At 33.6% G+C, this 22,282-nt stretch overlaps 2 protein-coding genes across 2 annotated transcripts in view; both read left to right on the top strand.

The window, feature by feature from the left end:
• LOC111707409 (aminopeptidase Ey) overlaps positions 1–5,524 on the top strand; it is a 24,900-nt gene extending 19,376 nt beyond the window's left edge. Inside the window, exons 21-26 of the mRNA XM_023480513.1 lie at positions 62–190; positions 937–1,047; positions 1,418–1,488; positions 2,834–2,988; positions 3,840–3,961; positions 4,652–5,524. Of these exons, the coding sequence (XP_023336281.1) occupies positions 62–190; positions 937–1,047; positions 1,418–1,488; positions 2,834–2,988; positions 3,840–3,961; positions 4,652–4,715 (652 nt within the window). The 3' untranslated portion in view covers positions 4,716–5,524. The remainder of the gene's footprint in view (positions 1–61; positions 191–936; positions 1,048–1,417; positions 1,489–2,833; positions 2,989–3,839; positions 3,962–4,651) is intronic.
• Positions 5,525–9,133: 3,609 nt separating this feature from the next.
• The window catches only part of LOC111707408 (kinesin-like protein KIF28P), a 37,039-nt gene continuing 23,890 nt past the window's right edge, over positions 9,134–22,282 (top strand). The window contains exons 1-8 of the mRNA XM_023480512.1: positions 9,134–9,192; positions 10,170–10,300; positions 11,379–11,516; positions 15,851–15,924; positions 16,533–16,653; positions 17,053–17,128; positions 18,746–18,808; positions 19,714–19,794. Of these exons, the coding sequence (XP_023336280.1) occupies positions 10,171–10,300; positions 11,379–11,516; positions 15,851–15,924; positions 16,533–16,653; positions 17,053–17,128; positions 18,746–18,808; positions 19,714–19,794 (683 nt within the window). The 5' untranslated portion in view covers positions 9,134–9,192; position 10,170. The remainder of the gene's footprint in view (positions 9,193–10,169; positions 10,301–11,378; positions 11,517–15,850; positions 15,925–16,532; positions 16,654–17,052; positions 17,129–18,745; positions 18,809–19,713; positions 19,795–22,282) is intronic.

The following is a 22,282-nucleotide window of genomic DNA, read 5'->3' as shown; positions in this document are numbered from 1 at the left end:
CCCCCCCCCCCCCCAAGCCTTTTTAGATTTGAAAGGAAGAAATAAACTGCCTGATTTATAGAGCTTATGTTGTTGAATGGATGTGCCAAATAGGACAGGAGGATTGTACTCAGAGAAGCCTGGATATATTTAAAGCATGGATGCTTTCAGAAACTCCAGATGCAGGGAACCCAGTCCCATCTTTCTCCAGGTAACATTCTACATTCTTCATTCTTCGCACTTGTACAAAATTTAACATCATCTAATAAGATTTTTATCAAATTGTAAACATCCTTCTTGTGGCCTATATATCATGATTTACATTGGGTTTTCAGCATATAACTAAAATGAAAAGATTAAACAAAACTGGCAAAAAGGCAGTTTTTTCATTCCAGTAAATAGACTTCAATTGCTTAATTGACACATTTTTAGATCTTGGAAACAGTGTAAAAATGGAGTTTGAACCTTTTTATCAAAGCTTTCTCTTTAATTTATTTTTTGAGTTCATGCTTTATACATTTTTCGTACCACTCTTGACTAACCAAGGTTAGATCCGTTTCTTTTCCTCAATTTGAATCCAATCGCGTGTTGCGTCTGTAATTCAAAAATCGTTTATTTACAGAGAATATTTTTTAATTACTTCTCAATTGAAATCCGTCTGTCGACAATAAAGTATAAAAATACTATATATTATCAAATGAGTGTATCGTACAGTGATAACCAGAAAACTGTGGACTATGAAGACGACATTAAAGCAAAACTAAAGTGCATTTGATGTTGTTACAAAGCAAATACCTTAACTAGTGTGTTATTAAATCACTTATTACATGAAATGGGTCTGTTTACACTCCACAATTATTGTGCCTCATGTTCTCTGGAATATTTAAAGTCATAAATTGAGTCTAAAATTCGACTTCCTATTCCAGAGTTTTCTGGTTATCACTGTATAAACGATAGGCAGACAGTGATGTGCACTGCTATTGAGAAAGGTTCTGAAACAGAATGGGATTTCTTGTTTCAAAGATTCGTCAATTCAAACAATGCTAATGAGAAGAATACAATGATTAGGTAGGATTTTTATATTTATCATTAAGAAATATTATAAATAATTGAGGATAACAAAAATAATAATAATGATAATAATACTATGATAGTAGTCTTAATAATAGTAATATTAATAATTATAATTACAATAATCAGGTCAACCATTATTCCAATGAAATCTAGACCTAGGACTGGGGATATAAAAATAACGGAGGGAAAAATAAGTAAATGAAATTAACACAATGTCTAATGTATCCAACATGGTCAGGAAAATTTAATAATAATAATAGTAATAATGATAATGATAATAATTTTAAAAATAATGAAATAAAGGTATATTTATGTATTTTAAATTTTCCTTAAAATGAGAAATGTTTCGTTCTTCTTGTTTTAGTGCGCTGGGTTGTGTCAAGGAAGATTGGATTTTAGAAAGATATTTAGAAATGGCTTTAGACGATAATTCAGGTGAATAGTTTATTTTACTTGAAGAATTTTTATTAGGTTAAATATAGACGGATAGGCTTTTCAACTTCTCCTATTATTGACAAAACTCCAAAGTATAATATTTCTATTATGTTTAGTTGTTCATTTCTATTTTTTCCCAGACAAACTGAGTAAAGATGTATCTTTTCATCTGCTCCCTCTCAGAGTTTCCATCTACTTCTACCGTTTGTTCAGATCTGTTTTCATTTCAACCCCCCCCCCCTTCCCTCCCCGTTTTTACTTCTTCCTATCATTTCCTAGTCCAACCCTGTTCACCGTTTTCCTTTGTGACAGTACATTATTGAGAAACTAATTGTTAAGGACAAACAGAGGTTTCTTTTTTTTCTTCTTTTTCTTTTTCTTTTTTTTGGATCTTTTTACTCTTTTCTTTTCATTTTATTCTTTTTTTTTGGGACTTTTTACTCTTCATTTTTTATATCTCTTTTATGTTCTTGATGAAAAGTTGCATCAATTATCAAGACCGGGTCAACTTTGAAATGTTGCATTACCTTGGCCCGTGATTTGCCTAAATAAATCAATAATACTTTTTGAAGCCCTTGATGTATTTTTTTAGAGCTATAAACGAGCTTGTTATTAGCTTTGTTTTTTAGAAGTAATTGGCAAAATTATAATCGATTTTTTTGTGACAGCTTCCATCATTTGGATCACTGTGTTCGATTTTCCTTCAGAATTTTGAGTAGAAAATTTGCCCAAGCCGTTCTTTGTAAGTTGGCCTTATATTTAAAAGATAGATGAGGGCTCACATCTGTAATAAATAATAGTTTTTCGCTTTTAACATGCAAAAAATATTTTTTGTGCTAAAATTTTTAATAAGTTTATACGATATTTCTTTGTGTGTTATAAATTTTCTTTGACTTTGGTTGAAACAAGCTTGTTTATTAATATTTCTTACTCTGGATGCGCTCCAATGTACGGAAAATGTCGTCTCCTTAATAACAGAGTGAAATCAATAAATAAAGTCCTGATTATAGAGGCAAGTGTAGGGGTTAGCGACAATATTTACCGATTTTCACTGTCCATTACTTAGGAGACAACATTTTCCGTATCCAAATTGTCAGGTTACCAAATTGCCAAGTTACCAAATTGTCAGGTTACCAAATTGTCAGGTTACCAAATTGTTGGTTACCAAATTGTTGGCTACCAAATTGTCCAGTTACCAAATTGTTAGTTACCAAAATGTTAGTTACCAAATTGTTAGTTACCAAATTGTTAGATACCAAATTGTTAGTTACCAGTAATAATATATATGTTAAAATATATAAATATATATGAGCGAAGAGCTTTATTTTCCAGAATATTAATCTAGGAATAAAGAGACAAGATGGGTACCGAGTAATAACATCAGTTGCACAGAATACTATTGGACGATATATCGCCTGGCACTGGATTAGGAATAACTGGAATACTATTCATGATCTCTACGATACCGGAGTCATCTCATTCACCAGCAGGATGATCGAGGTTAGAAACCAACATTATTCTATATTTTAATTAATTGTTTGCATTTTAATCATTAAAGGAACTGTTATCGTAGTTTAAGGTGACCCTCTATACAAAGATGACAATGTCAGATTTACATCGGTTCTCTTAATATGTTTGTCTGATCAAGTATGAGTTAAATATGCATGTTTATAATCATAAAAACTGATTATTTTCAAACTGCAGATTAGATAAAAAGGACTCAAGGGGCCGAGTACCGTTATGAATTGTTATAAAAATGTATGAAGTGTCTCTTAAAATTACACTTCCAGTCCCTTTTAAATGTTGGTGTCCGCCATAAAGACGTAAAATTAAAGTATATTTTATGTTAAAGGGAGTGTTAGCGAAAAAGAAATAATCGCTTTTGATCGCTACTAATCTTACTTCTACCTGTTGCGTCTATAAGAAGAAAAATGTTAAAAACGACTCATACTGAAGAACGTAGCGTTTTATTTTTTATGATCTGATAGTTACTTTTAAAAACATTTATTCCTGTTTCGAGGATTTTTAATAATGAGGTCGACATTTTCACATTTTCCAGGAATGTTCGAAAATCCAGCGCCAGCGAAACATTATTTTAAAAAACAAAATCAATTATATTATTGAAAATAATCGATGACTGATGTTTGTAATACCTAAATGATTGGTTTGGAATTAAATTGATTATTTTACGATCCAAGTTAAATCTTGCAACTTTCTTAATTTGTATGGTGGCATGAGTCGTTTTTAACAATTTTCTCCTTGATTTGATATGGCAAGAAATCCATCTATACTTATTTCTAATAAATTGTTTTCAAATTGTTTTTTTTATTTTTATATTGTTCACTGTTAAGGCTGTGGCAAATGATTTCAATACTGAATCGGACCTGAAGGAACTGGAACAGTTTATATTGGAGAATGAGGAGAATCTAGGAACTGCTCAGATGACCGCAAACCAGATGATTGAAGGAACAAGGTCAGCTTGCTCTATTAAAATCTTGAAAGGAGTGAAGCAGCGAGATCGATGAGCAATAGTCCAACGATTTAAAATTGTATTCTATAGAAGTTTGCTATTATCTAACATGCACATTTGTTATCCTAGGTGAAATATAAGGCAAAAATTGACCAAAAGCTAACGTTTTTGCCTTATATTTTCTTCTAGGGCAACAAATTGGCATGTTTAATAAAAGCAAACTTCTACAGAATAAAGTTTTAAAATGTTGAAACCTTTTAAAAGTCTAAAAACATAAAAAATGTCTGTAAAACGAATCTGGCTATAGCCCATCCCTACCGGCAAGGCAGGGTTGTTGGGGTGAAACGGAAAACGCAGTTTTGTAAATTTAGACTCTATACAAGTGTACAGTGTTAGATACGTAAACATATCGTGATTTACACAACCGACCACTCTATTAATTAATTAATAGGGAGGTCGGTTGTGTACACCTAAGTAAGCTTTACCTTTTCGTTTTATTGCTCTTGTGAGTTTAACTGAGAAATATATTTCACATCATTTTCATCAAATTAGCAGCAGTAATAACAATAAAATTATTTTAAAGGCGAAATTGTAAAAATTCTTTTTATTGCTTATATTGAATATATAAAATATAAAGTAAATATGAACGTACTTATAAAAATGTAAAAACGTTATAATATTATCTTATTTCAGGGTAAACATACAGTGGATGGAAAACCATTACGAAACTATAGTTGATTGGCTCAAGGTTTACTAGTCTACTATTCTTTTAGCTACTATTCTACTAGCCTACTAGCCTATTTCTCTGCTAGCCTACTAGGCTACTATTCTACTAGCCTACTAGTCTATTGCTCTGCTAGTCTACTAGTCTAGTACTCTGCTAGTCTACTAGTCTATTGCTCTTCTAGTCTACTAGCCTACTAGTCTATTGCTCTGCTAGTCTACTAGTCTATTGCTCTGCTAGCCTACTAGTCTATTGCTCTGCTAGTTTACTAGTCTATTGCTCTGCTTGTCTACTAGTCAATTGCTCTGCTAGTCTACTAGTTTATTGCTCTGCTAGTCTACTACTCTATTGCTCTGCTAGTCGATGAGTCTATTGCTCTGCTAGTCTAATAGTATATTGCTCTGCTAGTCTACTAGTCTATTGCTCTACTAGTCTACTAGTCTACTACTCTACTAGTCTACTAGTCTACTAGTCTACTAGTCTACTAGTCTACTAATTGTTCTGATAGCCAGTACTTGAGATATTCCTAGTTATACTATCTTCCAGTAATATTTTGTGATTAATTATGGAAAACTAATTCTTCCCAATTTAAACCTTTGTACCTTGATGATTGATCATAATTGTTGGTACTCGTAAACTTTAAGTAATTTTTTCATATTTGTAACCGTGATTTTTTATCACTTTTTCAACAATTTTCACTCATAAATGTTTTGTTAAGCAATATTTCATAGTTTTTTCTTTCTATAAGTATTCAATATTTTGAGTAATTGCTTCTGTAGATACTTAATATTTGTTTTGTTTTGTTTAGTTATTTATGACAAATAAATAGACATGTGTGTTAACACTTTTTAGAGCTGAAACCACGCCAGAGTGGTTTTATGAAATTGTTTTGAAAGTTTTATTAATCCATGCTGTTAAAACACTCTTAGCAATTGAGGGAAAACATTTTTTGCACAGCTTTTAATAGCTGGTTCAGCGTGAATAACTGGTTCAGCATGAATAACCGGTTCAGCGTGAATAACTATTTTTGCGTGAATGATTAGTTCAGCGTAATAAATTACTAAGCTTTTCGTCTGCAAACACAATTTGGTTATGACATAACAGATTCTTAGACCCAAGGTAATAAGGCAAGGAAAGTTTATTGCAGTTGCGTATTCTCTGTGTACATATTGAAACCAGTTCTCTCCAGGCGGTATTTGTAAAAAAGAATAGATGCATCTAGTAAACGAGATGATAAAAGCATTTTATTTTGAAAATTTTGATATTTCACATAATAGTTCTATGACCAGAATATTTTATTGATTTTCATGTGAAAGATGGATCCCATATCTGGCTGTAACATCCGACTTGTGTTTACTTTACAACCCTGAGTCACATGGCAGCACAAAAAATGCGTACACATCTGAAATAACTATCTTTACATAAATTTTTTTTGCTTAGACCATTCAGAGCCTAGACTAAAGAAAACCTAGCCATTCACAGGCGTAAATTTATACAAAGGGGATCGAGAAAGATTTTAGAAAAGCGTTATCAAACAAAATCTTCAACGTTTTCGTTTTTCCAGCCCAAACTTTGATTGTAAAAAAGAAAGAAAAATATCTTTAAAATGTTAAGGATACTATAGCTTGACTACTGTGCTTGATTAAACCAATTATAGGACTGTTTTAAGTAGAAATTTACGACTAAAAACAGAAGATCATTCCCGGAAGAACGTTTGGGAAAGGTTCGGAAGCCCTGTGGGGACGCGCACTTCCGCAAAAAGGTTGGGAAGCTGTGCGGGGAAGGTTGGCTTCTCTCCCTCTCCCGGGTCAACATAATAAATATTATTTTGAAACTTTTTCGTTCCTAATTTTTGTGATTCAACCTTGTTAACCATGGCTACCTGGGACCACCAGCTCTCATTGGTTCTATTATTACCTGTCTATAAATTTCTTCTACAAAAATCAAATTAGTTCTCAGTGGAAGAAAAGTTGGACAAATTCAGTAAAAATCGTTTAACCTAAAGTATTCGATTTTCTAAATACTGAATTATCAATGTACATTTGCTGTGGTTTATCTAAGGTTAAATAGTATAAACTGATCCAACTAATAAAAAGTGAAATAAGTGTCGTCTTTGTTGTTTCATTTAGTCTAAAATACGAATTTGTAATTTATGACATACTAGTAATGAAAGTAAAAATCATTTTAAAAAAAACTAAATAACTATTTTGCTTCAATATAAAATACCATTTATATGAATAAAATAATAAATTACAATTCCGAAAATATAAATTTAAGACTATTTGAAAAAAGATTTAACTCATTTCTAAAAGTCAATTTGTTTCTTAAAGTTTTAAAGTTAGGCATTATCTCAATATGTAAGGAATTTATCAACAAACAGTTATCCTTTAAAACATATTTTTGTTTCATTTTTCAAGCAAAAACAGCGTTGTAATCAAGAGTACCATTTTGTTAATAAGGCAACGAACCGTAAACCTTATTTTTGATTGAGAAAATGACAGATATCATAACTTTAATTGACGTTATTCTACTTTTAATTCTTATTATTTTGATTTATTTGCATGATTTGAGCAGCTGCAATATATCGACAATAAGGTTTTTATATAACTTCTATAATAATAATAAATTTTCACATATTTTACATAAACACATACACACATTCATTTGAAACAAAGATATTTATATAATTTACATAAACATATACAAACATTCATTTAAAACAAGGATATCTAAATAATTTACATAATAACATACACCAAATAGATTATCAAGTACAATAGGTGGCAACAGAGAGCATGAACACAAAAAAAGAACACATTAAATTGCACTTATTTTACTGTAAGATAAGCACTTTATTATAAAATTATCGCAATAATTAATAATTTTTTCGGACACAAAAACTGAGTTGACACTTGTGACGTAAGAATACAACTGTAAAAATTCTACGTTGTCATCTATTGTACTAGAATCTATTTGGTTTTACCAGTTGCTTAATTCAAAATTTCGTTTTGAGAAGTTTAGATTGACGAATTCGTTTTTAGAGAGAAAAGATATCTTCAAATGTAAAAGATATATATATATAGGTAACATAATGAATCCTAACGGAGCTCTTTAATTTATGGGTTAAAGAAATTGCTTTGAACTTTGAGAAATTTAAATTCATTAATTTAATTAACCATTTATACTTTTTTTTAACTTATATCCAAAAAAGTCTTCAGCGTGAAAATTATATAATTTCAAATTTTTTTTTTGATTAATTATTTATTTTTTCTGATAATTTTGTGTTTTAACTTTTCAGCAACAATTAACCCTATCCCTGCTAGGGTACTTGAAAACCAGGATATGCGGGGGGGGGTCAATTTGACCCCCCCTCCCCTCTAAATCTCATGTTTAATGTCCAAATATGACAAATGATACATCATTGGAAAGCTCTTCTGCTCTACTTTTCCAATCTGCAAAAAAATTTGCAAATTTGCCAAAATCAAATATTTTATCGCAAAATCCAGTTATATAGTAAAAATGTTTACAAAAAAAATTTGTCCAAAAAATTAAAAAATATACATTTTTGAAAAGCCCTTGACCATGCCATTTCACATATGCAAAAATTTTTGCAAAATTTTAAATAACCTGATTTTTAATCAACAAAAACTAATAATGTGCAAATTTCCTTTAACAGGTTGTTTGCAAAAAATTGCAATTTTTTTTCGCAAAACTTGTGCAATCCGTTTCCTTATGTCATAGGCTTTCCAAAAAGCTAAATTTCATCAAAATCTGACAAGTGAAAGTGGGTCAAAACAAAGATTTAGTTTGTTATACGGAGTCTGGTAAAAAGTTTTAGTTTGCTAAAAACAAATTTCACCATTGATTCTTTAATTGTTTTAGATTTTCTAAATAATATTAGTTTGAGTTTCTATTGTGGTTAAAAACCTCTGTAAAGTTTGGTTTGAAAAAGGTTTTAATTCATGGAAAGTAAACAAAAGTTTTTACCAGGCAATGCATCTTCTTTCAGTTAAAATCATAAAAAAATGGGGAATTATGAATTAACAAAATTTAGATTTAGTTTTTTTTTCAAAAATTATGAAATCACCATTGTTCATTACTAATTGTTGCAACATCCAGACCCATAATTGAAGAAAATGTAAATTGCAACCTCCGCGTAAACTTGACCATGAGACGTTTCCCAGTTAGACGGACCTCGGTGCCCTTGGGAGGGTAGAGAGACTAAAGGGCTAACTACAGTGCAATGTAAAAATATGTAAAAGCATATTTCTAATTCATCAATTTGATTTAACCCTTTTTTCATAGATTTAGTTTGAGTAAAAAAAAGTTTTGACTCGTTTTTAACCGTGGTGTACCTCAAGGTTCAATGTTAGGGTCCTTTATATATTAATATTAAAGCATGGTTGTGAAAGGGAATATATAGAGTATGAAGGTTAAATATTGATATTTTCAGAATAATTTAATAATAGCAGTTCAGTGTATAACTTACCTTCGATAAACAGTTATCCAAGTAAGATCTTCATTATTAATACACAATACATGGGGGGGTCCCAATAAACATAGGAAATTAAGTGACGACCTTTATATCGTCTTCGATCAATGCGGCATTTTTTCATAAACACATTTGCAGTATTTCAGCTTTAACATCTAAAACCGAAAACGCCTGGTCTTGAGATTTTTAAAATGTGGTCTAGCATTTTTGTATCTTCAAAATTGATGGAGATATTGCAAAATTTTTACAAATTTCAATTTATTTAATAAATCAAATTTGTCCTAATATCCATTATCTTCGTCAATTTTTAAGATACCGGTTTTTTTTACTTTCTTTGCCATGCCTTAAATATCAGAATTCAAAGACGACTTTCAAGTCGTCTCTCAACTCCCATGTTTATTGGGATTATTATTATAGACATAATTATTTTTATTTTAATCTCATCGACGATTTTGAATACAAATAACAATCTTTGTTTTGCGAATTATATTGCATTTACGTGGAAACTAGAATAACAATAATAAGTAAGATATCGAAGTTTTTCTTTCTTAAAAAGATGTTCCTCAATGTTATTAATTGTATCGTAAGCCCCATTTTATAGACAGTATATTTGAGATTCGTCCATTTTTATTTTTTTTTAACAAAAAACGAAAAAGAATGATTTAATAGTTTTAGCTCAGGTAAATGTTTAAAAGGCCCCGTTGTAAATTAGGCAAGAAATTCTTTCAGCTAAGCACGCTAAAGGTTCACTTAAAATTAGGTCGACATTCCCTTTAACTCTACAAGATTCCCTTTAAATCTGCAAAATTCCCTTTAACTCTCATTCCCTTTAACTCTGCAACTATTCTAGAATTCCCTTTAACTCTGCAACTCTTCTAGGATATCCTTTAATTCTGCAACTATTCTAGGATTCCCTTTATCTCTGCAATTATTCTAGGATTCCCTTTAACTCTGCAACAATTCTAGGATTCCCTTTAACTCTGCAACTATTCTAGGATGGCAGAGGAAGAAAATCTAAAGGTTGCGGTGAGGGTTCGACCCTTTAACAAGAGGGAGACAGGACGAAGTGCGACACTGATTGTCGACATGAAGGATAAAACGACAATGATTACTAATCCTGCGGTAAGTGATTTCTCCACTATCTCATATTATTTTTTTTATCCGAGTGTTCATTTTGAGAATTTTCATTCCTGAAATTTCGATGATTTTGAACACAAAGACAGAATTTTCATATTTTCCGTGAACTGTTAGAAAAATTAAATGAAAAAATTATTTAATAACAAAATAGAAAAATATTATGAAATATTAACTACAGTTTTAATGATTCGAAAAAGGGTCAAACTTTATTAATTGTAACATATGAATGATTAATTTTTAATCTAATTGAATTCTTTATATTTAAGAAACCAAAACAAGTTTAAAACTTAGATTAAAGATCAATACCAAGTACACGCCAAAAATGCCAACATTAAAATGATTAAAGAAATTGTTTAAGTTAATGAAATTGAAAAAAATTATTAATTGTATTAAAACTTGCATGATCCGAGCTGGTACAATATGTANTGGTTTTATATGGTTTTATATGGTTTTATATGGTTTTATATGGTTTTATATGGTTTTATATGGTTTTATATGGTTTTATATGGTTTTATATGGTTTTATATGGTTTTATATGGTTTTATATGGTTTTATATGGTTTTATATGGTTTTATATGGTTTTATATGGTTTTATATGGTTTTATATGGTTTTATATGGTTTTATATGGTTTTATATGGTTTTATATGGTTTTATATGGTTTTATATGGTTTTATATGGTTTTATATGGTTTTATATGGTTTTATATGGTTTTATATGGTTTTATATGGTTTTATATGGTTTTATATGGTTTTATATGGTTTTATATGGTTTTATATGGTTTTATATGGTTTTATATGGTTTTATATGGTTTTATATGGTTTTATATGGTTGTATATGGTTTTATATGGTTTATATGGTTTTATATGGTTTAATATGGTTGTATACGGTTTTATATGGTTTTATACGGTTTTATATGGTTTTATATGGTTCCACAACAATCTGAGAAGTTTAACAAATTTGAAAATTTTTTTTTATGTTTGTTATCGTTAATTTAAGTTATAGAAAACTTTTACAGAATAAAGTTTTAAAAGTTAAATGTAAACAAAAACGAACCAAACCGATAAAGATAAATTTCAGGTATTTCATGACCTTGGTGGAGGAATACTGAAGAATGCCTGGGCAGGGTTCAATTCTTCTCTATTTGCCTACGGGCAGACGGGCAGCGGGAAAAGTTGGTCAGTATTCGGCTACGGAGTCAATAAAGGTAAAACAAACTGTATACTCTGTAATTGAAATAGTTTCTGGCATTCATTTGGTCAATTGAATTTTAGTCATATTTTTTTTATAAAACAATTATCAGAAAATAGCCCTAGTTTTGACGTTTCAAAATGTGGTCTGCCTTTTTGTGCATTCATAATAACCGGAATATGAACGATTTCGTTAAGAATAAGACATAGTTTTATTTCACAAACAAAGTTCTTTATATCATTGGCTATTTTGTAATTACTATTTCATAAAAAGATATTGCTAAAATTTTAAAAATATTTCTAATGTGGCGGCTATGAAAGTCGTCTTTCCTTAGAGAACTTCTCGCGGCAGCTAGAAAGAAAAGGGGAGTTTCAGAAGCCACGTAGTTTAAACATGTGATTTAAAACATTTGATAATTCTAACTTTGTAAGTTTAAATTTAAAATATAGTTAATCGTTTCAAATACTTTGTCTTATTTGCCCACCGCCAAATTGGTGACCCCGACGTATTGAATACATTTATAAGTCCAAGTAAAACAACCCACCGCGTTGTATTTTTCCATATATAAACTCAAATAACATAAAAACTCAGTGTTTTGAGTTAGTGTTTCTGTTTTTTTTTCGCTAGTGTTATTTTCGGCTGAAAAGTGAACCTGCCTCCCTGTTTTCTCCACAGGCTATCACAGTAAGCGAAAACCTAGCAGGAGGATGTTTCTTCCTTGCCTGCCGGTTCAACGAGTTCTGCTCTCATCTATCTCCATGATGATCTCTCCAACCGTCGCTTTCTAGTCGACACGGGGGCCTCAATCTTGGTTTTTCCATCTACAAGCTAATCTTCAACTTCTGGTGTTTAGTTACTCACAGCTGATGGGTCAACTTTAACCTGTTCTGGTTCCAGAATTATTCCTTTACGGTTTGGAACATGGAATTGTTCCTGGACTTTCCAACTAGCTCCAGTTTCTGTTCCAATCCTTGGAGCAGATTTCCTTCAACATCATGATTTGAGCGTAAACTTGAGGAGCAAAAAGGTATTCTCCAACAGCTATTCTAATGGTTCTAAGATTGATTAATCCTCTTCTCCCGTTGATTCAACCGCGCCGATGCAAGCAGCTTTCCTCTCCACTCCTAAGTGCGTGTCAGAGCTCCTTGAAGAATTTCCTGATGTACTTCAATCCGATGGTTTCACTGCTTCTCCGCAACGTCATAAGGTTCGTCATCACATTCTCACCAACCCTGGCCCGCCGATTTTTGCTAAAGCTCGCAGACTGGATCCTGCTAAACTTGCTGCAGCCAAAGCAGAATTCTCCGCCATGGAAAAGTCTGGAATTGTCTGCCGTTCTACTTCTCCTTGGGCCTCTTCACTGCACATGGTCAAGAAGAAGGATGGAGGTTGGAGACCTTGTGGCGATTACCGCCGTCTTAACACTGCCACTGTTCCTGACCGTTATCCACTTCCCAACATTGCCGATTTTTCCTCACGAGTTAGTGGTTCAACTGTTTTCTCCAAATTAGATCTTCAGAAGGGATATTATCAGGTACCTGTCGAAAATATGGACATCCAGAAGACTGCCATCATCACCCCCTTCAGGATGTTCGAGTTCCTGAGGATGCCTTTTGGATTACGTAACGCTGGAAACACATTTCAACGCTTGATGGATCAAATCCTTGGAGATCTTCCTTTCTGTTTTGTCTATGTTGACGATATTCTAGTATTTAGTAAAGATCTATCTTCTCATGTTCAGCACCTCCGGGACGTTTTACTCCTCTGTCGAGAACATGGTCTTACTATTGGTCTCCCTAAGTGTCAGTTTGCTGTGACGGAAATCGAGTTCCTGGGACACTGCCTCACTTCCTCTGGATGTTCTCCCTTGGTGAAACACTCCGCCGCCATCTCCGCCTTTCCACAACCTTCAGACAAGCCCAGCCTCCAGAGGTTTCTTGGAATGGTTAATTTTTACAGGAAATTTCTCCGTTCTGCAGCTCAGGTGCTTGCTCCTCTCACCGATGCTCTGAAAGGACCTGGAAAAACTATTTCTTGGTCTCCACTCATGAACTCCGCTTTCAACAGAGCCAAACTACTCCTCTCAGCTGTTCCGGAACTAGTTCACCCTCAACCCAAAGCAGCAATATCTCTGTCTGTAGATGCCTCAGATACTCACATTGGAGCTGTTCTTCAACAGCAGCTACGTGACAAATCTTGGGCTCCGCTGGCTTTCTTCTCTAAGAAACTTTCTGATGCTGAGAAGAAATACTCCGCCTTTCCCCTGTCTCATCTCCAAGATTTACCCCTGGTTCATCTTCAATTTCTCCAGGTCCAATTAAACCTTGCTCTGACCCAAAACCTAACTCCAAACCATCCCAGTCCTTCTCCAAACCTGGTTCATCTTCAATTTCTCCAGGTCCAATTAAACCTTGCTCCGACCCGAAACCTAACCCCAAACCATCCCAGTCCTTCTCCAAGTCTATCCACACTCACGCCCTTCCTGTTCCTGGTTCGGTGGTGTCGGAGGTGTCAGAGGTGTCGGAGGTGTCGGAGGTGTCGGAGGTGTCGGAGGTGTCGGAGGTGTCTCCTTGTTCCCTCTCTACATCCGCCTTGGTCCCAGCTCCAGGCGGAGATAATTCGTTATACCACTTGGATGGTTCAAGTTTAGCCAAGTTTCAAACTATGTGTTCATCCGTGCAAGAAATGAAAGTTAATCCATCTCTTACAGTGATTTCTCATTCCATTGGAAATAATAATATTTTGTGTGATATTTCAACCGGTTCACTTCATCCCTTAGTCCCTCTTCAGCTTCGTCACAAGTTATTCATACAGCTGCACAGTATTTCTCATCCTGGTGTCAGAGCTTCGAAGAGATTGATCTCATCAAGATTTGTTTGGCCAGGGATGTCCAGAGATGTTGGTTTGTGGGCCAAATCGTGTATTTCATGCCAAAAATCCAAGATCTCAACTCATGTTCGTTCTACAATTTCTCCTATTCCAGTACCAACCCGGAGATTTTCTCACGTTCATGTGGATCTTGTTGGTCCTCTCCCATCAAGCCATGGTTTTACATATCTTTTCACCATGATCGACAGAACTACGAGATGGCCGGAGGCCGTTCCTTTGTCCTCCATCACAGCTGAATCTTGTGCTCATGCTCTAATCTCAACCTGGATTTCAAGGTTCGGAGTTCCTGCAGTTATCACGTCTGATAGAGGTTCTCAATTCACATCTTCAATCTGGACTGGAGTTTGTTCTACCTTAGGAATTTCAACCTCTACTACGACCTCTTTTCATCCTCAAAGTAATGGTATGGTTGAAAGGTTTCACAGGAGTCTCAAGTCCTCTCTACGAGCCAGGTTAGCAGGTTCCGATTGGTTCTCTCACCTACCTCTAGTTCTCTTGGGTTTGAGAGCAACTCGATACTGGCCTCTCAGTTTCCGAGGCTGTGTATGGTTCTCCTCTGACCCTACCTGGTGAACTTGTTGACGTCCCTGAACTCCTCCCTGGTGCCTTCCTCAGGAAAGTTGACAGAGCTATTGAAGGATTCGCCATTTCTCCGCCCCATCATGTTCGTCCTGTTCCATCTGCTAAACTACCTACAGCTCTTGTCTCAGCTAAGTATGTGTTTGTTCGTGAAGATGCAGTTATTTCATCCTTGGCTCCACGTTATCGAGGTCCTTACTTGGTATTAGACAGACAGGACAAATACTTCCGCCTCCAGATCGGTTCAAAACAGGACGTAGTTTCAGTAGATCGTCTGAAGCCTGTTTTCAGTGATACTCCGGTGACTCCTGCGGTTCCTCCGACTCGAGGAAGACCCAGACTGAACCCAAAATCCTTTTCTTCAGTTCCTCCGCCTTCCTCCGCCACCAGATTACCCAAGAAGGTCAGGTTCAAGTTAGTTCCCCAGGTTCTTCCGCCATCTGTACCTGTTCATCGGAACCCTCACAGGTCTTCCAGGGATAGAAGGATCTGCTCCGCCGTACCTCCGCCGTTCCTTCTGGGGGGACTACTGTGGCGGCTATGAAAGTCGTCTTTCCTTAGAGAACTTCTCGCGGCAGCTAGAAAGAAAAGGGGAGTTTCAGAAGCCACGTAGTTTAAACATGTGATTTAAAACATTTGATAATTCTAACTTTGTAAGTTTAAATTTAAAATATGGTTAATCGTTAGTTAATCGTTTCAGACGTTTTTCGTTTAATTATCAATTAATGAATTATTTTGATTTCTTCAGAAAACCACTTTATCTTTCTTCATATTTTGTCTAGCCTATCAACTCTAAATTAGGTTCATCTACTACCTGGGGTATAAAGTATGCAAAAAATGTTGAACAACTTCTAATTTTTTGATAAAAACTTAAATATTCAGGGATTGTGCCAATGTTTGCTGAAAAATTGTTCAATGAAATTGCCGAAAAGAAAGATTCCGGAATAACATTTGAGGTAGGAATTAGAATATACTTGGAACTCACTGCAACAGAGTTGGATGAACAAGATGCTTTAAAAATACCAGAATTTGTTCGTAAAATACATTTATATACTCGGCTTTTTATCGTGCACGCACGCCATATGTCAACTTGAATTCAGAAGTTTGAGACTTTTAATTTATAAGTTTATTTAGCACTAGCCTGGGAATCCAGCGCTGCCAAGGTTACTAAAAGTTACTCCCGCCCTTTACCCGCACTTGAACGATTTTACAAGGAAACTAAATTACCGTTATTAAAGCTGACAAACTTAACTTATAATCTCAAAACCAAGCTAAAAGCATTTCCGTTGGTCTTCCGAATGTCCTATTAAAATTTGAGGCAAATCGGTCCAGGGCTTTTTGGGTTATGATAGGACAAACAAACAGACAGAAAGACAAACAGGAATTACAACTTTATATATATAAAGTTGCAACAGTTGACCGGCTGATTCTATTTCAACCATCTTAATTGCTCGGATTGGATGATAACCGATTTGTTGATAGATTATAGACCATGGTTATTAAAGAAGTTTACCAATGCGAGATTATCATTTAAAAGTTCTTACCTCTGAATTTATGTTTCTAGGTGAAGTTTAGTATGCTAGAGATCTATAATGAGCAGGCTCGAGATCTCCTAGTTCCAACTAAACCAGGATCCAAACCAACAACTCTCAAGATCAGAGAAAATCCAAAACGAGGATTCTACGGTTAGTTTGGTTTTAAACTTTAGATTATTTGGAAAAAAAATTCTGATAAAGAAAGACGACTTTAAGAATCAAGTTAATAGTTTTTAAAATTTCAATGAGCATGAGACACTGCAGTTGTGGAGTGTAAACAGACCCATTTTTTACTAAATTAGTGATTTAATTTGAGTCTAGTAAAACTATTTGCTATGTAACAACATAAAATACACCTAAGTATTGCTATAATGTCGTCTTTCAATTTCATTGTTTTCTGGTTATCGCTGTAGATTAAATGTTTCTCCCACTAACATTCTTAACTTTAAAGAAAAATAAGTTTAAGTTCCAAATTCTCAAAAATAGACCGACTTTGGAAAATAGACATAACTTTTTAGGGCCATATTAATCTCCGCCATTTTGTTTCAGCTGACGGTTTGAAAGAGGTGTTTGTGAGCAGCTATGAGGACATAAGTGCTAGAATAGAGGAGGGTACTGTCAACAGGTTGGAAATATTAAATTTTAAAACCGTACTTCTGAAGACCAAAACTGAACTTCCTTAGAAATATTTCTGATTTTAAAGTGAAGTTTAGCCAGAGCTGAAAACTAAAGAATGGGATATCCTTAATCCCGATCGGTTAATAAATCTGGAGATTAATAACAAGAGGAAAAGGAGCATTATTTAATCAGGAGATTAAGAAAAAGAGGAGATCAAGCGTTGATCTCGTTATCCACCATTCTAAAGTTTTCAGCTCTGCTTGTGGCATAATTTATCTCTCTACAAGGAAGTATAGGTTATTTAATGTACATTTTTACTGGTGAATGTAAACCACTTAATTTTCTTATAATCGGGAAGAAAAGTACCGTTATTACTGTTGTTTAAAATTATGACCATCTATTTTAATTTCCCTACTGCTCTATTATAAGACGTATAACTTAGGAACGCAGCTTTGCCTGGAATCTAAGGTTTCCATTTAAAAGTCAACCTACTCAAGGAAATTACACTCAGAACAATTCCGTTATGATCGGACATACAATAAAACAGACAAACAGAGATTACTAATTAATATACATAGATTAAGCGGAGATACCTCCAATATTAAACATGTAAATAAATAAAAACACGCTGAACTTATCCTACTTGCAGACTAATCTACATTTCTTAATAAGAAATAGTTTTGAAGTTAGGGTTTGAACCTCAGAAATACAATTGAAAACCATACCTGCAAACTTGAAGTATTAAACAGAAAACAGTTCGCAAACTATGAGCTGTAAACTTGAAGTATTAAACAGAAAACAGTTCGCAAACTATGAGCTGTAAACTTGAAGTATTATTGAACAGAAAACAGTTAGCAAAACTATGAGTTGTAAAGTTGAACGGATCGATTCTGCAATACCAGGCAAACTTGTGAAAGGCTAAATCCAATAAAGGCATAAAATGGGGTTATTAACATTCCTTTTCCTTTTTACAGTTTACTTATAATTGTATGTAGAGATGAGCGAGTTCGGCTTTTTTCATTTAGTTTGTTCATCATTAATGAACGGCCCATTTCGTTAGTTTTTTTCTATCGTTCAAAAAATAATTAATTTCGTTCGTTTTTTCACTGAATAATCGTTCAGTAAAATCATTTGTTCAATAAAATCGTTTGTTCAGAAAAATTGTTCTTTAAATTAAAATGTTTGTTCATAAAAAATCGTTCGTTCAATAAAATCGTTCGTTTTAAAAAGTGTGTTTGAAAAAAACCGCTAGTTCCATAAAAAAATTATAGATTTTTTTCAATATTTTTTGTAAAATTCGTTCGTTCATTTAAAAATGGAACAAAATTGTTCATGAACGATCAAGACAGTTCGAACTATATCGCTTGTTTTTTTGATAATTTTTTCACTTATCTGAACGATCCATTTCGTTTGTCCAATCGTTCGTTTTTTTCTAACAAACATTTTGTTCTATCTCAAAGTTTTTGTTCGTTCTAAAAAAACGATGTCCATCTCTACAATGGGGTGTGTGCATGTTGTTACCTAGGTTCTTGTAAATTAACAGAATTTCCCAAAAGTTTTAAAGAAATGATATCGTCCGTACCAAGACTGATCAATGCTTTTTAATATATTTACTTTTTTCTAGAACTGTTGCCTCTACTAACATGAACGCAACAAGTTCCAGGGCCCATACAATATCAGGAATAAGGTATAAAGAGTTCCAGAGCCCATACAATAACCAGAATCAGGTATTTAGGAGTTTCAGAGCACTTAAAATATCAAGATTCATACATATTGTGAGTCAGGGTCCTTAGAATATCAGGAATCAGGTATGTACAGTTCCAGGGTGCTTACAATATCAAGAATCATGTATATCTAGTTCTAGGGCCAAGACAATAACTGGAATCAGGTTTATCGAGTTCCAGGGCCCAGACAATTTCAAGATTCAGGTATAACGAGTTCCAGGGCCCAGAAATATCTGGAATCAGATATATCGAGTTTTAGATGCCAGACAATTTCAAGATTCAGGAATATTGAGTTCCAGGGCCCAGACAATATCAAGACCCAGATATAAAGAATTTCAGGGCCCACAGAAAATTGGAATCAGTTACAGGGTTACCCACAGAGGAGAAAAACGACTTTTTAAATTTTACGATCTCTAGGTTGAATAAAATCATTCGCCTTGAATATTTAGTTTTTAATAACTTGTGTAATGTGTGAACGTACAAAGAACGAATTAATTTCGTATAAATTCCATACAGTCGTCCCTGAAGTCTCATTTTTTGTGTGTAACCCTGTACAAAGACGGATTTTATTGTAGTTTTTAATAAGAGAAAGGCGTAAACATAGATTGATTAACAATACAGATAGAACAATAGATGTAGTCTTTTCAAGATTTAATGGTTTTTCGTTCACAATAATCCTGAGGCAGAAGCCCGAAGGAGTTCCGCGCAGGCAGCGTTGAATTACAAGACAGAGAGAGAGCATGCGCGTAACTCTTTTGGGCCTCTGCCTCAGGGTTATTGTGAATGAAAAACTCCTGAATCTTGAAAAGACGACATCTAGTGTTCTATCTGTATTGCTAATTAATCTATGGGTATAAATTTTGCCTAGATTTGTGCAGAAACAGCTGAACGATGCCGGTAAAGAAATGGAGAAGAAGGCGGTTATTAATCTCGTGGATTTGGCGGGAAGGTCTGTCAAATTATTTTTAGGGGACTCAAGCTAAAACTTTCAAATCTTTATATATATGAAACCTGATGTCGAACACCTAGTTGATATGTCATAATAATGGCTCTGTTGTTCATATATATTTAACATTTAAAATATCGATGATTTTACACAATCCGGTTCAGAAGATCAGAATTTGAGGCGATTCGTTATTATTGATTTTTTTATCAATTTATAAGATAAATGTAAACTCTAATAAGAATATTAAAATTAATTCAAACAAGGTTTCACTAAATCATTATTTGTATATGTTACGCGTTCTGCTCGTACCGTACTGCAGATAATACATTTTTCATTTGTTTTTAAATTTTGATTGTTTGGCCGCTTTACAGTGAGAGCTGGGCCCGGGTGAGCCCGTACGGTGAATATCTAGGCTACGGCTTGTACAGGTCTTATGTTCACACTGTACTGCATTGGTGTAGTGTACACTGTACATGAGTTATGTCTATTGTTTACGCTGTACTGCATTGGTGTAGTGTACAGTTGTTATAAATTCACTGTACAGTGTACTGAATAAGTGCAGAGTACAGGTGTTATGATAATCCCACTGTACAATGTACATTAATCGGTGTTTATATCACTGCAATTATATTTGATTCCTCAGAAGCTTTTTTGTTTGCAATTTTACAAGTAAACAAAGAGAATCTGAATTAATTGTCAACTTCTCTTTGCTTCCATGTTTATGTGAATCCATGCTGCTTAAAAAGATTTTAAATCAAAATCAAAAGAAATCAAAAATTGAAATAGAAAGTCGTCTTCATTGTTTTGATATATACGACGACGATTGTACTAAATTAGTGCAGTGTACACTGTACATGCATGAAGTAGAATAGATATATTAATATTTCCAAAATGCTTAGCTTGTAGAAACTAAAATCATAGTTCGCATATAGCTAGGGTTAAAGAAGTTTCTAAGAAGAAGATGATTTTTTACTTACTAACTAATTTAATACAGCCCGTATTTTATCATCAATCAACTCTGTTCCTTTCAATTCAATCTCTAAATAAAGGCATGAGCATTAAAACCTAAAACCTAAAACAAATGTTTTATAATATTTTTCTACAAAAGTAGGAATTATTGTTGCATGCTTCCATAAACTGCAAAATTCTTCCATCGATTCATTTGTCAAACTCAAAAACTCAAAAATACAAAAATACAATAAGTTTTAGCAAAATTTGCTATTTTCTTGCTATTTACTGTTCGGCTATACTGTAACAACTCTCCAATTATTCTTACTATTAAAAGTCCAACTTCTCCATATATACTTCCTAATCCTACTCTTATTCATCCTACACTTATTCATCCTACTCTTATTCATCCTACTCTTATTCATCCTACATTTATTCATCCTACTCTTATTCATCCTACTCTTAATCATCCTAATCTTATTCATCCTACTCTTATTCATCCTACTCTTATTCATCCTACTTTTATTCATCCAACACTTATTCATCCTACTCTCATTCCTCCTACTGTTATTTCTCCTACTCCTACTCCTAATTTTATTTATTTTACTCCTATTTCTACTCCTACTCTTATTCATCCTGCACCTACTTCTACTCTTCCTAATCCTTCTTTTTCTACTCCTACGCTTATTCATCCTATTCCACTTCTCCTACTCCACTTATCATACTCCACTTCTCCTACTCCACTTCTCCTACTTCTATAACTCCTGATAAATTAACAAGTGTTGAAGAAGACCATAGTACACCTTAACTCTATGTATGCCTAAGTAACCAATGTATCTATATAAACATTAGCCTGGTCTCTAAGCAGAATACTTCAATCAATAAATTCAGGGCTTTCCAGGCCAATATCTACGTCATTGGGCTTCCACTGAACAATGCGTCAAAAGAAATTGTTAATTTCAATGAATGCCAAAATTGGTTGGGCGGGGGGAAGGGGGGGGGAATTCAAATAGAATTTAAATAAACAGATTGTTTATTTACAGGTAAGGATATGGGCTATAGTTGGAATTTGATGGGACATGTCCGGTTCACAGCAATTTATAATGTAAAAATATTGTCGCTCTTCTTCTTGTGTTTTGCTTTCACCATTTACTCCATTGTGTCTAATTCAGAAAAACCACAATTAAAAATGGTAAAATTTCAAATAGAAAAGATTTTTATCAGACAAAATTATCAAGGGTATCATAGTGAATCGGAAATGCCTGTATAAAAAAGTAACTTGAAATTACGTTTACTGTTCCTTTAAGCTTTGGCATGAAGATTATTAATTAGCATTAACAAATTTTCTTTTGTTGGGGAAATTATTTAAGCATATCAAAATAAAAGCTTTTTAAGCATCAAATGTTTTTGTAAAATTATAATTAGTTTAAAATTCTAAAATAAAAAAAATATTATTTGATAAATTTCAAATTCACTAATGCATGCACCTAGGGTCAGGACCAAAATAGGAGGGGGCCGGGGGGGGGGGGGTTTCCTGCTTTTA

Source organism: Eurytemora carolleeae, unplaced genomic scaffold, assembly GCF_000591075.1.
Source record: "Eurytemora carolleeae unplaced genomic scaffold, Eaff_2.0 scaffold272, whole genome shotgun sequence".
NCBI lineage: Eukaryota > Metazoa > Arthropoda > Copepoda > Calanoida > Temoridae > Eurytemora > Eurytemora carolleeae.
The sequence above is the reverse complement of the archived record's forward strand: the minus strand, read 5'-3'. Positions and strand labels throughout refer to the sequence as shown.